At 38.7% G+C, this 16,214-nt stretch overlaps 1 protein-coding gene and 1 pseudogene across 1 annotated transcript; both read left to right on the forward strand.

The window, feature by feature from the left end:
* Positions 1–2,286: 2,286 nt before the first annotated feature.
* Positions 2,287–4,347, forward strand: LOC125185233. Its single transcript, XM_048081734.1, has 5 exons — positions 2,287–2,308; positions 2,375–2,429; positions 3,097–3,219; positions 3,783–4,006; positions 4,100–4,347. The coding sequence occupies exons 2-5, from the start codon at positions 2,408–2,410 to the stop codon at positions 4,121–4,123; spliced, it is 393 nt and encodes a 130-aa protein (XP_047937691.1). The 5' UTR covers positions 2,287–2,308; positions 2,375–2,407; the 3' UTR covers positions 4,124–4,347.
* A 4,769-nt stretch (positions 4,348–9,116) lies between these two features.
* LOC125220851 lies at positions 9,117–15,565 on the forward strand (annotated as a pseudogene).
* The last annotated feature ends 649 nt before the right edge of the window (positions 15,566–16,214 follow it).

Raw genomic sequence — 16,214 nt, forward strand, 5'->3', positions numbered from 1 at the left:
GTTCTTTTATCTGAATTTGATTGCTCATACCTCCTTCAGTGTGACCGTAGCAATCTGCAGGTAAATTCTTATATTTTCATGGTATACAGTAGTTTCCTTCAAGAAAGCTTTTGATAAGACTTGTATTTTATGTTTTTTAAAACTCATTGTTATTTCTCCTTTTTGTGGTTGGCAATATTTGTTTTTTTTATATTGGTGTTGGCTTGTGGGAGTTGCCTGTTACCTATTATTATTCCAAGCATTCATGAAATTAGTAAGATAATATAAGGATGCCTATCCATAGAGAATTTTAAGAATATTCAGTATTTGCGAACTAGACAGCACTAAATACTGATACTTCCTTTGGAACAACCCCTTTGCATAATTAGTGAAGACTAATTGTGAATGGTATCTGTTGGAAGTGAAAGGTGGTGTCTCATAACTCATTACTATAACGTTAAAAGAGATCCAAGTGCAGTGTGCATATAGGCTATTGCTTGTCATGTTTGTTTGTGTTAACATGCTATGATGTGAGAGTATTAAAGCATCTCATGTTAGAATCAAATAAGGTATAAGAGTTCCTTGCATCTATTTTTACCTTTGTTCCTTTTCCCAACTTAAACGACTTAAACTTGCAACTGGGAGAATTGAAAGAAGATGCAATTTTCTCTTTATTTAATAGTATTAACTAGGGAATGTTACTCTTTGCTTTAAATTTTGAAATGAATTTAGTTTTTCCCTTTTTTCTTTTCTGGTCAGCAGGTCATTCGGCAATATCAACAGGGCGAAATATTGTCTCCTATCTATAAGGTATCAGGCTATCCATATCTGCTATAAAATGTGCAACATATGATTTGTATGAAAGGGCTTTCCCTTAAAGTTGGTTCTTGAAGTGGTCCTGAAGTTTTCAGGATTGGTTTAGGTATACCATTTGGGTCCACCGGGAGACTGAATATCTTGTTGGTGCATCGGCCTCCTGAACTATTAAAAAATGGGGCAAATATGCCCCTTGACTGACTGCTGACACTGCCGTGCACATTAATTAAACGAGTGCATATTTTCTTACATTCAACTGATTCCGAGGGATGGTGCAGAGCAATGTGGCCATGGGTATGGTGGGAAAATCTCGTTTTGGGGCTTTCTAACATCACCCTTAATCGGCCGATTAGATGTAGGAAGCTAGAATAATTTCCCTTGAATTACACAACCCTTTTGAGATAAAAGCTTTAATTTGTCACCCCATAAGTCGGTGTTGTAGTTCTGGGCTCAATTCTACTTCTTTGAATGTTGATTGGCCTATTGGTTAATTTGGGAGTTAAAACCTCCTAATTTCATCATGTCATTATATGGGACTATTGAGATTAGAAATTTAAGACAAACAACCTTTCGTGGCCAAAATTTGTTTAATTACTCCAGAAACATGGAAGTTTTGCTCTCTATATTTCCTTTTTCATCTTCCTCATTACTAATTGTCTATTAAGAGAAGTTAGTAGTTCACTTTTCTTCACTTCAAAAAAATGTTTAATACAGTATTAATTAGATTCCAGTGTTCTTGGAGCTTCAACATTTTCTTATAATTGTTTTGCCTCAAGAAAAATTTCTATGTTAGTTTAGGGTCATGTTTTTTCTGTTATTTTATAATTTCCCATATCAAAACTTGTGTCTGGCTCATAAGTCACTAGAACTGAGAAAATTAACATGCAATGTTTAACAGGTTGTGAAGACTGTATATGCATCCTAGTCGTATTAATTTCCATTTGATTCAAGAAAGGCAAGAATTTCTCATACCAAGATGTATATACCTCATTTGTCTATTGCCCTTGTTCTTGATTGTTCCTTACATGTGCATTCAGGAGTAGAAAAAACACTGGAATCCAGATATCTGCTTTGCAGTAGATGATTTTGATTCCACTTTCGATTCAGTGGTAAGGTTCTCATTATTGATTCTACTTCATGCATCTGTATTTGAACTGTACATCTGGTCATTATTTCTTAAAAATATTAAAGAGAATGGCATAAGACTTTTCAAAGGGAATAAATGCTTTAGGATTCACCTTTAATGTTTTATGTAAATTAGCCTATCCCCTTGACCTGATCAATTTTGATAACCCTTTATTGGTTCTTGACCTTCGTATTGTGGTAGTTGAACTTGTAATTCATACTTGCCTTATCTGATTTTTTTTTCCCAAGGTCTTGACATCCAGACCACTGTTTTGTGTCTTGCTAAATGCTCTGATGGTACCGCATTTCCACATGAAGAAAAACAGGGAAACTAACAGATGTTTCTTCTGAGAATGCCCAAAGTCATGGAAAGACGAAGAACTCCAAGGTGGTTTGTTAAAAGAAACCCTAAATAATGTTACCTCCTCAGAGAACTAACTTTTTTCCCCCACAGATCACCCTTTTCTCAGGTTTTGTCAGCTACCAAATGGTTCGAGAGGCATATGATGGTAACCTACTTTGATTGCTGATACTCAATGCTATGATGTTTTATATGTAATAATGTACTTCTACCTGTTCTTTTTACTTACCACCCTTTGTCTCCTTTCATCAAATATCTTTTCCCTGGTTTGCTTGACAGCTTAGCTCACCAAACACCTAAAAACACACACACACACACTCACAGACGGAAAAAAATAGAGAGAAAAATGTGCAGGTCTTAGTCAAATACAGATGTGAAATCCATTAGTCATTTTCTTCTTACTTCAGGATCATAGAACTGCGCTGCATATTTTAGACAATACAGATGGTGACAACTGAGTTTTTGAAGACACAATCCGAGAACCCAATTTCTGCACTATATCTCTCCATTAAGTTGTCAATACTCAATAGCATTGCAGAATGCAGAGTACCACAGCCTTTTTTGCACCCTTGTATCTTGGTTTCAGTTGAACTGTACGGACGATATTTAATTTTAGTTTCAACATACATGTGTTACATTGTTAAAATTTGGTAATATTCCTAGTCTTGTCTATGATTGATTACTGAACATGATCCTCGCTATAAATGTGAGCTCTCATGTTTCAGAAATTGGTTTATAGAAAGAAGTAAATTGGAGATATTGCAATATGCATGTTATATATTAAAAGTATCTTTTGTTCAACTTTTTTTTTCCAGCCGGCAGGTCCGGGTTCGGAAGTCTTCTGTCTCTTGGTCATTCCTCTGGCAGAACTGACAGGATATTCATGAAGGGTCCAGAAGGGCGTGGTGAAGTTGAAGTAGCGGTCTCTGGAATCCTGGGTGAGTCGACAAATGCCATACCAACCAATTTAAAAGTTGCAGTATAATTTTTGTTTGGTTAAATTGAGTACTATGTGCATGTATAATGTTGCGAAGTAGTAGCTCGGTTGTTGACTAAGTATTCAAATACTTCATCCTGTTGGTGCCTCATGAATAAAAGCAGCGAGGAACCATCAACTTCTGTTACCATTATATTTAACTAATCTAGTTGCAAACAGAACATGCATGTCCTTGGACTAGAGAAGAAGTCACTCTAGTAATATATTTGATCCCACATGTTGCACACTGACTTTTTTTAATATTTACATAGTAGACCCAATCATCTTCCTCAGGAATATAGTCACTCGAAATTGGCTTCAGCTCATAACCTACTGGTTCATCTATAAACATAATCATCTTAGCTGAGATGGCAAAACGAAGATGGGCGTCTCTAATTTGCATCCTTTTATAGTCACGACCTACCATGGCTTTCAATCGCACAGATTTTAAATGTGTGGTGTGAATTTTGGCATCATATTCTAATTACTTTGAAAGCAAGTTAAATTTTTGCACGTCCTCCACAGATCAGAGCAAGGTGGATATAGATCCTCAATCACCGATTCAGATATCTAAAAGGGGTCTTCGTTTAGGAACTATTGTACGCAAAGCAGCGTCTGTAGCATCAGCAACAGCAAAGCAGGCTTATGCTGCAGCGTCGTCCTTGGATGGCGAGATGCTGCCCCTCAAGTGCTGTTTAATATCCATCTCATTGCCGTGGGAGAATATTGTTCATGATCTTTTATTCAAGGTGACTGCTTGATCAAGGCTTTTAAATCAGAACAGTGAACTATTTAACTAGATTTCACAGCATATCTAAATTGTGGCTCTTCATGAAATACAGGCAAGTCCGGCTGTCAACTTGTAACCGTCATATCTCGTTTCGAGTCTTCAGTTCCCAGTGGAAAAAAGGTTGTTGTAATGGAAGAGAAACTCTGAGGCTCGGTGTAAATCACATGCATCTTAGTAACTCTATTTGTAAGCTTAATGCTTTGTAGGCTATTTGGTTTATGTTAAGTAAAAATAATGGTTAGTTTTGTGTACGTTGCCAACTTTATAATTTGAATTTCTTAGGGAGTGATCAATTGCTAACCCACTCTCTAGTTGGTAACTATAACTAATTACTGCTAACCCACGTGCAATGCACGACAGAATATTTTTTTGTCATATATTTTTAAATTGTTAATTGATTAATTAAAATATGAAAATAGAACTATATAAAACTTAAAAATAGAAAAATATACTATTCCATAATAATTCAATAAATATATGATCCTCGATTTGTTTTGCACCTAAAGACATAAAATTAAACATATTTAAAATGGAATTAAGGCAAACACAATTATTTGGACAACGATGATGAAGAGACTATATCAAGTGTTAGACACATTTAAAAAATATGTTTACAACAATCCTTCATATTTCTCTACTAAAAATAATGTAAATCACACTTTTAACAAAATAATAAATCGATAACTCATAATATTCGAAACGTCAAAATTATGACCATAAAAAATACAAATGATAAACTACATAAAAAATATTACATTAATTGGTTGAATTAACACTATTATATTAATGAATAATGATAGCCCTTTTGAATGTTGGAACGTTTATCTTTATTTATTGTACTTTTAAACGTGGCTTGTTGGAATATGAAATATCTATACTATTTTTTATGCTACTTTACAATTCTCAATGCTGCAAATCTTCTTTTTTGTAAAATATAATTAATATAAGTATCTATTTTACTTAGTATGATCACCTATATATAAGATAATTAGATTCTCTATATACAATCAGTTGTATCCCCGAACAATTAAGTGCCAAATCCTAATTTCAACAATAGTATTATTAGTAAATCAAAATTTAGTAGCAGACTATTTTATTTTGTTTGAACAACTAATTGTTTGATCAACTCTATTTTGAAAGGTTTAATTATCTCATTGCAAATATACATATTATACACCACTTATTAATTCATCATAAGTCATAAAATATTATTTTTTGTGACACCACATAATATAATTACAACACAATTGATAATATAAATATATAAAAATAATAAATTGTGTAAAGATGAAGATAAATATTATGTTTGTTTGAGTTAAGGATGTTACAATTCTTCCATCTCTAAGAATTGTAAAAAATATTAGCATAGAATTCTCGAACCATATACACGCAGTACTCTAACTATTGCAATTAAAAAAAACAATAAATGAAAATGGAAATTACAACAAAAATTATAAAATAAACCGAACTATAAGTCTAGTTGAGACGTATATCACGGTTAGTACTCTCGAATTGACGTATTATCCCCAAAGATGAAACAACTTCGTCCTAACATATATAACATCTCAAACCCGCTGACACCGATGAACTTGGTGGAGTTCCAAAAACTGAGCAATACAATGTTGAGAGCTTGAGAGAGAATGAAGAATGCTTTTATTAGTGTGTAATTCATATGCAACTCTATGCTTTTTATAGGCACAAATTAGTATATAAGAGATCATGAAATTAAAACATCATAAATTATAAAATTAAGAGAATAGAGGTTACAAAATTTGTTAAATACTCATTATCATATTTAAAGATTAGTCAAAGTGCGCATTTAAATAGTTAAATAAATATTCATGAGAGTTACATATTTTATAATAATTCAAATTCACCCCATAACTTTTAAATATATCAAATTACGGCCAAAACTCGCCTTTTATATATGTATAGATAGATTGATAATATAAGTTAGATAATAAAAAATAAGATAAATTTGGAAGTGATTATTTATAATTAATAATTACAACAATAACATTGAATTATTATATAGTATTAAGTAAGAATTTAAAATTTTAAAAATATACTTAAAAAGGTTTAATTAATTAAATTGAAAAAGTTAAAAAAAAAAAAAAAAAAAAAAAAAAAAAAACTACTCCTTCGTTCCATAGTAATAGAGGCATTTTATTTTGTGCACTCGTTTTGAAAAAATAATTATAAATAGTTACAGTGGAGAAAAGGTAAAGTAAGAGAGAGAATATTGTAGATAAGACTCTTGATATGAGCCTCGCTGGCTCGCGGAACTCTCGTGACACCTCTCCGAACGAATCAGCCACTCGCCGACCGTATGGCCTGCAATATAGGTCGCAAAAGGGTTGCGACATGGCACCCCGCAACTTATAGCATTTGTAACACGAACATGCTTCGGAATATGGATGAAAATTGCAAGAACTTGTTGTAGACATAGCATTCCTACAACTTTACAATACGGATGGATATGGATTCGACGAGAAATATGGTGGTGAATATGGAATGAATGACGCCACAATCGAATATGAACGTTCGATTGATAAGTCGATAAACTATTCGAAAACGAACACTTTGCTACAAGAATTCGAATAGGAAAATTCAAGAGTGAAAACTCAAGAAACACACGATTTTATTCATCAATAATCTTCTCCTCCAATGCGTATACATCTTATGCCTTTTATAGGAAAAATAATTAACTAAAACTAAACTAAATGATAGTCTCAAATCTAACTAAATCCTATTAAAACAAATCAAACGTAAATCCTAACTAAAACTAGACACTGAATAATTAAATATTCCCAAACTAATTCCTAATTCTAATCAGCAAAGAATCCGAAAACTAATTTACAATTCTATCTTTTAGATTATAATAATAAACACTATATATATATATATATTTTTTTTAATATCAAACTCATATCTTCACGATTGATCTCCATATCAATCGACCATACTTATCTCTTTCTCTTTGCTGTGGAGATCAATCGACCATACTTATCTCTTTCTCTTTGCTTTTGTGTTTATCTTCTCATGTTCAGCCAACTCAATACTTCGGGCCACGATATATTTCCTCTTCTCGTGCGTAGCTTCAGGGCCGAGACGAGGATCACATCATACTCTCCCTCTTCAAAAGGATTCGACCTCGAATCCTCGAAATCTACATTACTGGTCGCAATGCAAATTCCTTCCCTAACTTTCAGATTCAATGACTCTCGATGTCTCCTTGTTTTGCCAAAGGATCGTTGTTGACTAGGTACATGCATTCGTTGTCGAGATTGCTCCCATCTCCTTCGACAAAACTTGAACTGCCACCATCCTCGACATTTCCTTGGCACTCTAGAGCCCTCTCTCCATGGATCATTCCTCACAATGATATTTTTACACAAACTCCTACTTGATTGCCGAGATTCACGCTCCAGATCATTGTCTATTTTGCCACCTACCAACGAATAACAGGTTCGGGGATCCGTTTGTCTGCTTCCAGCACAGCGGCTGCAACCAGGAAACGAGCCGACTCCGTCACATTGTGAAACTTCAACTTGCCGTCGATTAGCTGAAACTGGAGTTACGGCTGGGCTTAACTCCCTGATTGGAGACAAATGTAATGTTGAATAATTCTGAGACATGATAGATAGATTGGTTGGTGTTGGGATCTCAACTAGTGCAAGACTTGGAATTGAGACTGAACCAACTATTCCTTTCGAACCTATTTCTTCTTTCATGTTTAAATTCACTCCTTCTTTTGCTCCTTCCTCTTGTGGAATTGTTGAAGGCACCACTTCCTCTTCCTTTGCTGTAGCATTTGCTCTCTCTTGTTTGCCATCACAATCCTGCCTCACGGCTGATACAACGGCTCGTCGGATCACCGCTTCAATCCTTGGCACCAATCGATCGATCAACCTTTCTATCAAATTATCCGGCAGCGTCACCAAGGTACGCCTGGGCGTCGTCGGCAGTGGGGCAGGTGCATAGGCTGACTGATGGTGTCGCGTGGCTCTGATACCACCTGATATGAGCCTCGCTGGCTCGCGGAACTCTCGTGACACCTCTCCGAACGAATCAGCCACTCGCCGACCGTATGGCCTGCAATATAGGTCGCAAAAGGGTTGCGACATGGCACCCCGCAACTTATAGCATTTGTAACACGAACATGCTTCGGAATATGGATGAAAATTGCAAGAACTTGTTGTAGACATAGCATTCCTACAACTTTACAATACGGATGGATATGGATTCGACGAGAAATATAGTGGTGAATATGGAATGAATGACGCCACAATCGAATATGAACGTTCGATTGATAAGTCGATAAACTATTCGAAAACGAACACTTTGCTACAAGAATTCGAATAGGAAAATTCAAGAGTGAAAACTCAAGAAACACACGATTTTATTCATCAATAATCTTCTCCTCCAATGCGTATACATCTTATGCCTTTTATAGGAAAAATAATTAACTACAACTAAACTAAATGATAGTTTCAAATCTAACTAAATCCTATTAAAACAAATCAAACGTAAATCCTAACTAAAACTAGACACTGAATAATTAAATATTCCCAAACTAATTCCTAATTCTAATCAGCAAAGAATCCGAAAACTAATTTACAATTCTATCTTTTAGATTATAATAATAAACACTATATATATATATTTTTTAATATCAAACTCATATCTTCACGATTGATCTCCATATCAATCGACCATACTTATCTCTTTCTCTTTGCTGTGGAGATCAATCGACCATACTTATCTCTTTCTCTTTGCTTTTGTGTTTATCTTCTCATGTTCAGCCAACTCAATACTTCGGGCCACGATATATTTCCTCTTCTCGTGCGTAGCTTCAGGGCCGAGACGAGGATCACATCAACTCTTCTCTACATTATTCTTTCTCTTACTTTACTATCTCTCCACTTTAACTATTTATTATCATTTTTTCAAGACGAGTGCAGAAAATGAAATGATTCTACACTGCGGAACAGATTGATGCGAATCCACAAGTCACACATCATTTGATCAACCTCACCAAGGACATTCATCGACCAATGACTAGGGGAATGGCAAAGAAGATGCAAGACAACTTAAGCACATTCATCCGTGGATTGAGCTCCTCCGAAGAGAGTGTTCAAGTGGGGAACAACCGCAAGCTAAGCATGGTGCTCAAGGCCTCGTGGGAGGAGAGAACGGAAGCGACGCTTGTCCAAACGTTTCTTTTGGAGTCATTTGCGCCTCACTGCGCGACTTTCGTATAATGGCCATAACTCTCTCATCCGGACTCCGATTGGGGCGTTTAAGATACTCACGTGAAGCCCTTTCGAAGACGAAGACAATGCAATTGGAGGATTCCAGAGAAAAAACCCGACCGGGTGATTTGCAAGGTGAAAAGACCCGACCGGGTGTTTCGACTATTTTTGGTCGCGAATTCCAGAGAGTTCACCCGACCGGGTGTTTTATGCGACTTGCGATTTTGAACTCTTTGTGACTCTTTTGTTTAGCACTTTTAACATCTAGTATAAATACCCATGTCTAGGGTTTTTGCTAGCAGCTTTTGAACATTTTGTAAACACCAAAGACTCCATTGTGAGCATTCCTCTTCAACTTTTGAAGATTTATCTAAAATCCCTTGTGGTTGCATTTTAATTTATTGTTGGGCTTAGATTGAATATTAAGGTATGCAATTCTAGTTCTTGTGTTGCTAGTTTTGTGGAGCCATTAGATTTTTGCTTTGGTGAAAGTTGCCTTGGGTTGTCTTCATTGTTTTGTAGAAGGTCCATAGGTTCCAAGCATCTATCTAAATCATAACATCTTCATCCTCTTCCTTTTCCACCATTTTTATTGTTTCATTTCTTGTTGGGTTGTTGAAATATATACAAGAGCAAGTCCGGGGCAAACATATGTGTCTTGAATCCCTAAGATTCATATTATTTGGTATCAAGAGCCATTGGTTCTTGTTCTTGTAATTGTTAGAAAAGAAAAAAGAAAAAAGAAAGAAAAAAAAGAAAAGAAAAGAAAAAGAGATATCTCAAGTTCTACCTTTGGGCTTTAGTCATAAGTTGATAGATGTGTTATTGGGTGTATCAATTTGTTTGTTACAAAGTCTTAGGCCAATATTACATCAATTGCTTGGTCTATTGTTGTGGGTTGAAATCGTGCACACAAAGTGTTTGTTGAATTGTCTCATTGGCTTAGCACCTTGCTTTCACTATATCTTGTGGCTTCTAGAACTAGTAATTACTTGGCTAGTTGCATATCTTGTTTGTTAAATTGTGCGACCCTTGTGGATTAACATCTTGAGAGCAAGTGAGGGAGTGTATCCCAGCCCCCAAAATTTCTAAGCCTTCCGAGTGACATTGGGCGTGAGTTTTGGGAAAAGGGGATTTACATTGTGGGAAGTGAGCTCCTCACTAAAACCTCCATTCTCGGGTGTGTGCGTTTTTTTATGTTACTAACAAAAGGGACTTGTCCCTAGTCTTTGCGAAATTTGTTTTGTAGGTACTCAACATGCCACCGACCACTAGAAATGGAGCCTCTAGGCAAAACTCGCATGCCGGTCCTGGCGTCGTCATCCGAGGGATCTATAAAGGAGCTACTCACAATGCTCTTGGATAAGGTGGACGGAGTTGATCGGAGAGTGAATGAGATGCAAGGCGACATCAACGTCGTGCAAGGGGAATTCACCGTCCTACATGAGGATGTGGCTATATTGCGGGATAAGGTGGAACACCACTCCACCTCATTACCACTTACACACCGAGCCGGGGCGGGGAATGGAAGTTACCGAAGTCTTACAGGAGAGAGTGAAGCGGGGTATTCTCATTATCCGAGTCATCACGAATATACCGACGAAGAATATTGGAGACGGAGGCCTTTCCGGAACCAAAATGGGAGAGGAGGAGGCCGTGGTAACCATAGATTCAATGGAGTGCCTAGAAGAAACCATCGTGAAGAGTACGAAGGAGAGGGGCCAAGATATGATGACCCTTCAAAGAACTTCAAGCACACTATTCCTGAGTTCCATGGAAAGTTTGAACCCGACACCTACCTAGAATGGGAGTCTCAAGTAGACAAGATTTTCTCCCTTCACAACTACTCGGAGGTGGATAAGGTCAATTTAGCTATTACCGCGTTTCGAGGACATGCCAACACTTGGTTGTCCGACCTTATGAGGCAAAGAAGGGCCGCAGGGCGAGGGGAGATGAGAACATGGGTCGAGTTGAACGATCTAATGAGGAGTACATTCGTGCCTCGATCCTACTATCATAAGTTGAGGGGAGAGCTACAAGACTTGAAGCAAGGGAGTAAGAGTGTCATGGAGTACTATTATGAGTTGATAACACTCAAGGGGAGAGTTGGGATCGAGGAGAGCGAAGAGGTTACCCAAGACCGCTTCATCCACGGGCTTAATGTGCACCTGAAGCACAAGGTCCAAGTTGAAGCCATGAGAGGTTTGACCATGGATGAGGTTCTCGGGTTCGCCGAGACGTTTGAGCGGCAAGGCAAGGAGAAATCCGTGAGCAAGGGGAAGGCGACCTTCACTTCTACTTCGGGTGAAGGAGGAGGAAGCAAGTGGAGTACAACTCAAAGGAAGGGAGAGACACCCACCACTCCTAGCACTTTGCCAAAAACTCCAATGAAAGCACTAACGACCCCTCCACCGACCAAAGGGACCCCACAAACCGGTGAAAGAAGAACTCAATGCTTCAAATGTAAGGGATTTGGCCACTATGCTAGGGAATGCATCAATCAACGAGTTATGGTAAATGGGGCGGACGGCCAAATCTATAGTGAGGATGAAGATGAGGCGGATGAGGAAGAAGGGGGTGAGTCTTGCCCAAACACAAATATTGGGTTCTCTAGTGAAGACGAGTTGACCGAAAGGGTGACCAATCTTGTGGTCCTCCGCACGTTAAGTGCCCAACCAAAGCAAGATGAATGTGTAGAGCAACGTTCCAATATCTTCCATATGAAGTGTAAAGTTCAATCCAAAACTTGTCTTGTGATTATTGACAGAGGAAGTTGCACCAACGTGGTGAGCGAAAGGTTGGTTGCAAAGTTGCAATTGCCGGTGATGAGGCACCCAAACCCATACCGACTCCAATGGTTGGGTGAAAGTGGGGATCTCAAGGTATCGGCCCAAGTCCAAGTACCATTGAAGATTGGGGAATTTGAGGAGAATGTACTTTGTGATGTTATTCTCATGTCCGCTTGCCACTTACTTCTTGGTAGGCCTTAGGAATATGACAACAAGGTGTCAAAGGACGGGTACACAAATGAATACTCTTATGTGTCCCATGGGAAAAGGATCCGTTTAAAGCCCTTGTCCCCTAGTGACATCATAGAAGCCCATAAACACTTGAGTAGAGAGCGAGAGAAAGAAAAAAGGCATGAGAGTGAAAGAAAAAAGCCAAGTGAGTGTGGGGGTGGTGAGAGTAAATCCAAATCCAACAAGAGTGACACCTAAAAACCCCGTGAGAGAAAAGAGTGTATCCTAGCCACTAAATCCGAACTTGGGTGGGCACTTCAAAGCAACTCTCCATTGCTACTCTCCATTCCAAGGCGGATTTGCTTGACTAACACTAACCTTGAGCTTGTCCCGGATATTGTTAAAGTTGTTTTGCAAGAGTTCGAGGATGTGTTTCCAAGTGAGCTCCCCAACGAGCTTCCTCCAATTCAGGGAATTGAGCATCAAATGGATTTCTTGCCGGGTTCTTCTCTACCAAACCGGGCCGCTTACAAAGCCAATCCGAACGAGACCAAGGAATTGCAAAGGCAAGTCGAGGAACTCCTTGCCAAAGGTTTGGTCTGTGAGTCTCTCTCTCCATGTGCTGTGCCGGTTATACTTGTGCGTAAAAAGGATGACTCTTGGAGAATGTGTGTTGATTGTCGGGCCATCAATAAAATCACCATTAAGTATAGGCATTCCATACCTAGGCTTGATGACATGCTTGAAGATTTGTGTGATGCTACTTGTTTCTCAAAAATTGATCTTGCTAGTGGATATCACCAAATTAGGATGAAGGAAGGTGATGAATGAAAAACGGCTTTCAAAACTAAATTTGGGTTGTATGAGTGGTTAGTTATGCCATTTGGTCTAACTAATGCTCCTTCTACTTTTATGAGGTTGATGAACCATGTGCTTAGACCTTTGATAGGAAAATTTGTTGTGGTTTATTTTGATGATATCTTGATATATAGCCCAAATGTTGAAGAGCATGCTAGGCATCTTAGGGAAGCACTTTTGCTTTTGAGGGAACACAAGTTGTATGCTAAATTGCCTAAGTGTGTGTTTTGTGTTGATGAAGTTATTTTTCTTGGGTTTATTGTGGGGAGGGATGGTGTCAAGGTAGATGGGGAAAAAGTTAGGGTCATAAAGGAGTGGCCTACACCTAGGAATGTTAGTGAGATACGCTTTTTTCATGGCCTTGCTAGTTTCTATAGAAGGTTCGTGAGGGACTTCTCAACCAAAGCCGCTCCTTTGAATTATCTTGTGAAAAAGAATGTTGTTTTTAAATGGGGAAAGGAACAAGAGTGCTTTTAATACTTTAAAGCACGACCTCACACATGCACCTTTACTTGCCTTACCCAATTTTGAGAAAACTTTTGAGCTTGAATGTGATGCTAGTGGAGTAGGGATTGGGGGAGTGTTGATGCAAGAAGGGAAACCTATTGCATATTTTTCAGAAAAACTCAATCCAACTCATTTGAACTATCCCACTTATGATAAAGAGCTTTATGCTATTGTGGGATGTTTGGAAAATTGACAACACTTTTTTATGCATAGGGAGTTTGTCATCCATACGGACCATGAGTCCATCAAATTCTTGGGTGGTCAACACAAGCTAGACAAGAGACACGCCAAGTGGAGTGCCTTCTTGGAGACTTTCCCATATGTCATTAGATACAAGAAAGGAAAGGAGAATGGTGTTGCTGATGCTTTATCACGTAAGCCTACTTTAGCTATACTTTGTGGTGATATGCATGATAGTGGTGCTCTTGTTATGAGGAGTCATATGCTTGCAATATGTGCATCAAAATTCTTTGCTTTGATAGTCTTAAGGAACTCTATGAGCATGATCATGATTTTGCATCTACATTTGTTGCTTGTGCAAAGGGTTCTTTTGAGAAATTATATAAGCATGAGGGGTATCTGTTCAAGGGAAATTGGTTGTGTGTCCCTCAAGGGTCTTGGAGGGAGGTGCTTGTGAGAGAGTCCCACCTTGGGGGATTGATGGGTCATTTTGGGGTAGCTAAGACCTATGAGATCTTGAGTGAACATTTCTATTGGCCCAAAATGAGGAGAGACGTGAGACGGTTTTGTGGGGGGTGCATTGAGTGTCGACAAGCTAAGTCTAGAACCAATAACTTCGGCCTTTACACTCCACTTCCTACTCCTACACACCCATGGGTTGATTTGTCAATGGATTTTGTGTTAGGCCTACCCCCTTCCCAAGCGAGAAATGATAGTATCTTTGTAGTGGTGGATAGATTTTCCAAGATGGCTCATTTCATTCCATGTAGGAAGAATAATGATGCCAAGCACATAGCCGGTCTTTTCTTTAGGGAAGTGGTACGGATCCATGGGGTTCCTCGAACCATAGTAAGTGATAGGGATGTTAAATTCCTAAGTTACTTTTGGAAGACACTTTGGTCTAAGCTAGGTACTAAGCTCTTGTTCTCCACCACCGCACACCCCCAAACCGATGGCCAAACCGAAGTAGTGAATCGCACTCTAGGGGCATTGCTTAGAGCTCTAGTGAGTGAGAATCGAAAAACTTGGGAACCTTGTTTGCCAATTGCCGAGTTTGCTTACAACCGCACAATGCACTCTACTATCGGTTTCTCACCTTTTGAAATTGTGTATGGATTTAATCATCTCACCCCGATGAACCTTGCGGTATCGGCCTTGCCTTCTTCTTTTGTTTGTGATGTAGATGGTTCCCAAAAGGCGCAATTTATGAAGGACCTTCATATCAAGGTTCAAGAGAATATTCAAAAGAGGAATGAACACAATGCGAAAGTGGCCAACAAAGGGCGCAAGGAAGTAATTTTCAACCCGGGTGATTGGGTGTGGGTGAACTTCCGAAAAATTCGCTTCCCAAACAAGGTGAAGTCCAAACTTGCACCACGAGGTGATGGGCCGTTCCAAGTCAAGAAGCGAATTAACAACAATGCATATGTGATCGACCTACCGGGGGTTGATCCGGATTTGAGGACAAATCCTTCGCAAGAAGAGGGGGATGATGCGAATCCACAAGTCACACATCATTTGATCAACCCCACCAAGGACATTCATCGACCAATGACTAGGGGAATGGCAAAGAAGATGCAAGACAACTTAAGCACATTCATCCGTGGATTGAGCTCCTCCGAAGAGAGTGTTCAAGTGGGGAACAACCGCAAGCTAAGCATGGTGCTCAAGGCCTCGTGGGAGGAGGGAACGGAAGCGACGCTCGTCCAAACGTTTCTTTTGGAGTCATTTGCGCCTCACTGCGCGACTTTCGTATAATGGCCATAACTCTCTCATCCGGACTCCGATTGGGGCGTTTAAGATACTCACGCGAAGCCCTTCGAAGACGAAGACAATGCAATTGGAGGATTCCAGAGAAAAAACCCGACCGGGTGATTTGCAAGGTGAAATGACCCGACCGGGTGTTTCGACTATTTTTGGTCGCGAATTCCAGAGAGTTCACCCGACCGGGTGTTTTTGTATGAGGAAAAACACCCGACCGGGTGTTTTATGCGACTTGCGATTTTGAACTCTTTGTGACTCTTTTGTTTAGCACTTTTAACATCTAGTATAAATACCCATGTCTAGGGTTTTTGCTAGCAGCTTTTGAACATTTTGTAAACACCAAAGACTCCATTGTGAGCATTCCTCTTCAACTTTTGAAGATTTATCTAAAATCCCTTGTGGTTGCATTTTAATCTATTGCCGGGCTTAGATTGAATGTTAAGGTATGCAATTCTAGTTCTTGTGTTGCTAGTTTTGTGGAGCCATTAGATTTTTGCTTTGGTGAAAGTTGCTTTGGGTTGTCTTCATTGTTTTGTAGAAGGTCCATAGGTTCCAAGCATCTATCTAAATCATAACACCTTCATCATCCTCTTCCTTTTCCACCATTTTTATTGTTTCATTTCTTGTTGGGTTGTTGAAATAT

The sequence above is a fragment of the Salvia hispanica genome, chromosome 4 (assembly GCF_023119035.1).
Source record: "Salvia hispanica cultivar TCC Black 2014 chromosome 4, UniMelb_Shisp_WGS_1.0, whole genome shotgun sequence".
Lineage (NCBI taxonomy): Eukaryota > Viridiplantae > Streptophyta > Magnoliopsida > Lamiales > Lamiaceae > Salvia > Salvia hispanica.

What these genes read in the sequence shown, in the direction of transcription:
- LOC125185233 (XM_048081734.1), top strand. Translation starts at nt 2,408, where the DNA reads ATGGTTCGAGAGGCATATGATG. An exon ending in GGTTCGAGAGGCATATGATG is followed by an intron (nt 2,430 to 3,096) that starts GTAACCTACTTT and finishes TTTTTTTTCCAG; the next exon opens with CCGGCAGGTCCGGGTTCGGA. An exon ending in TTCATGATCTTTTATTCAAG is followed by an intron (nt 4,007 to 4,099) that starts GTGACTGCTTGA and finishes CATGAAATACAG; the next exon opens with GCAAGTCCGGCTGTCAACTT.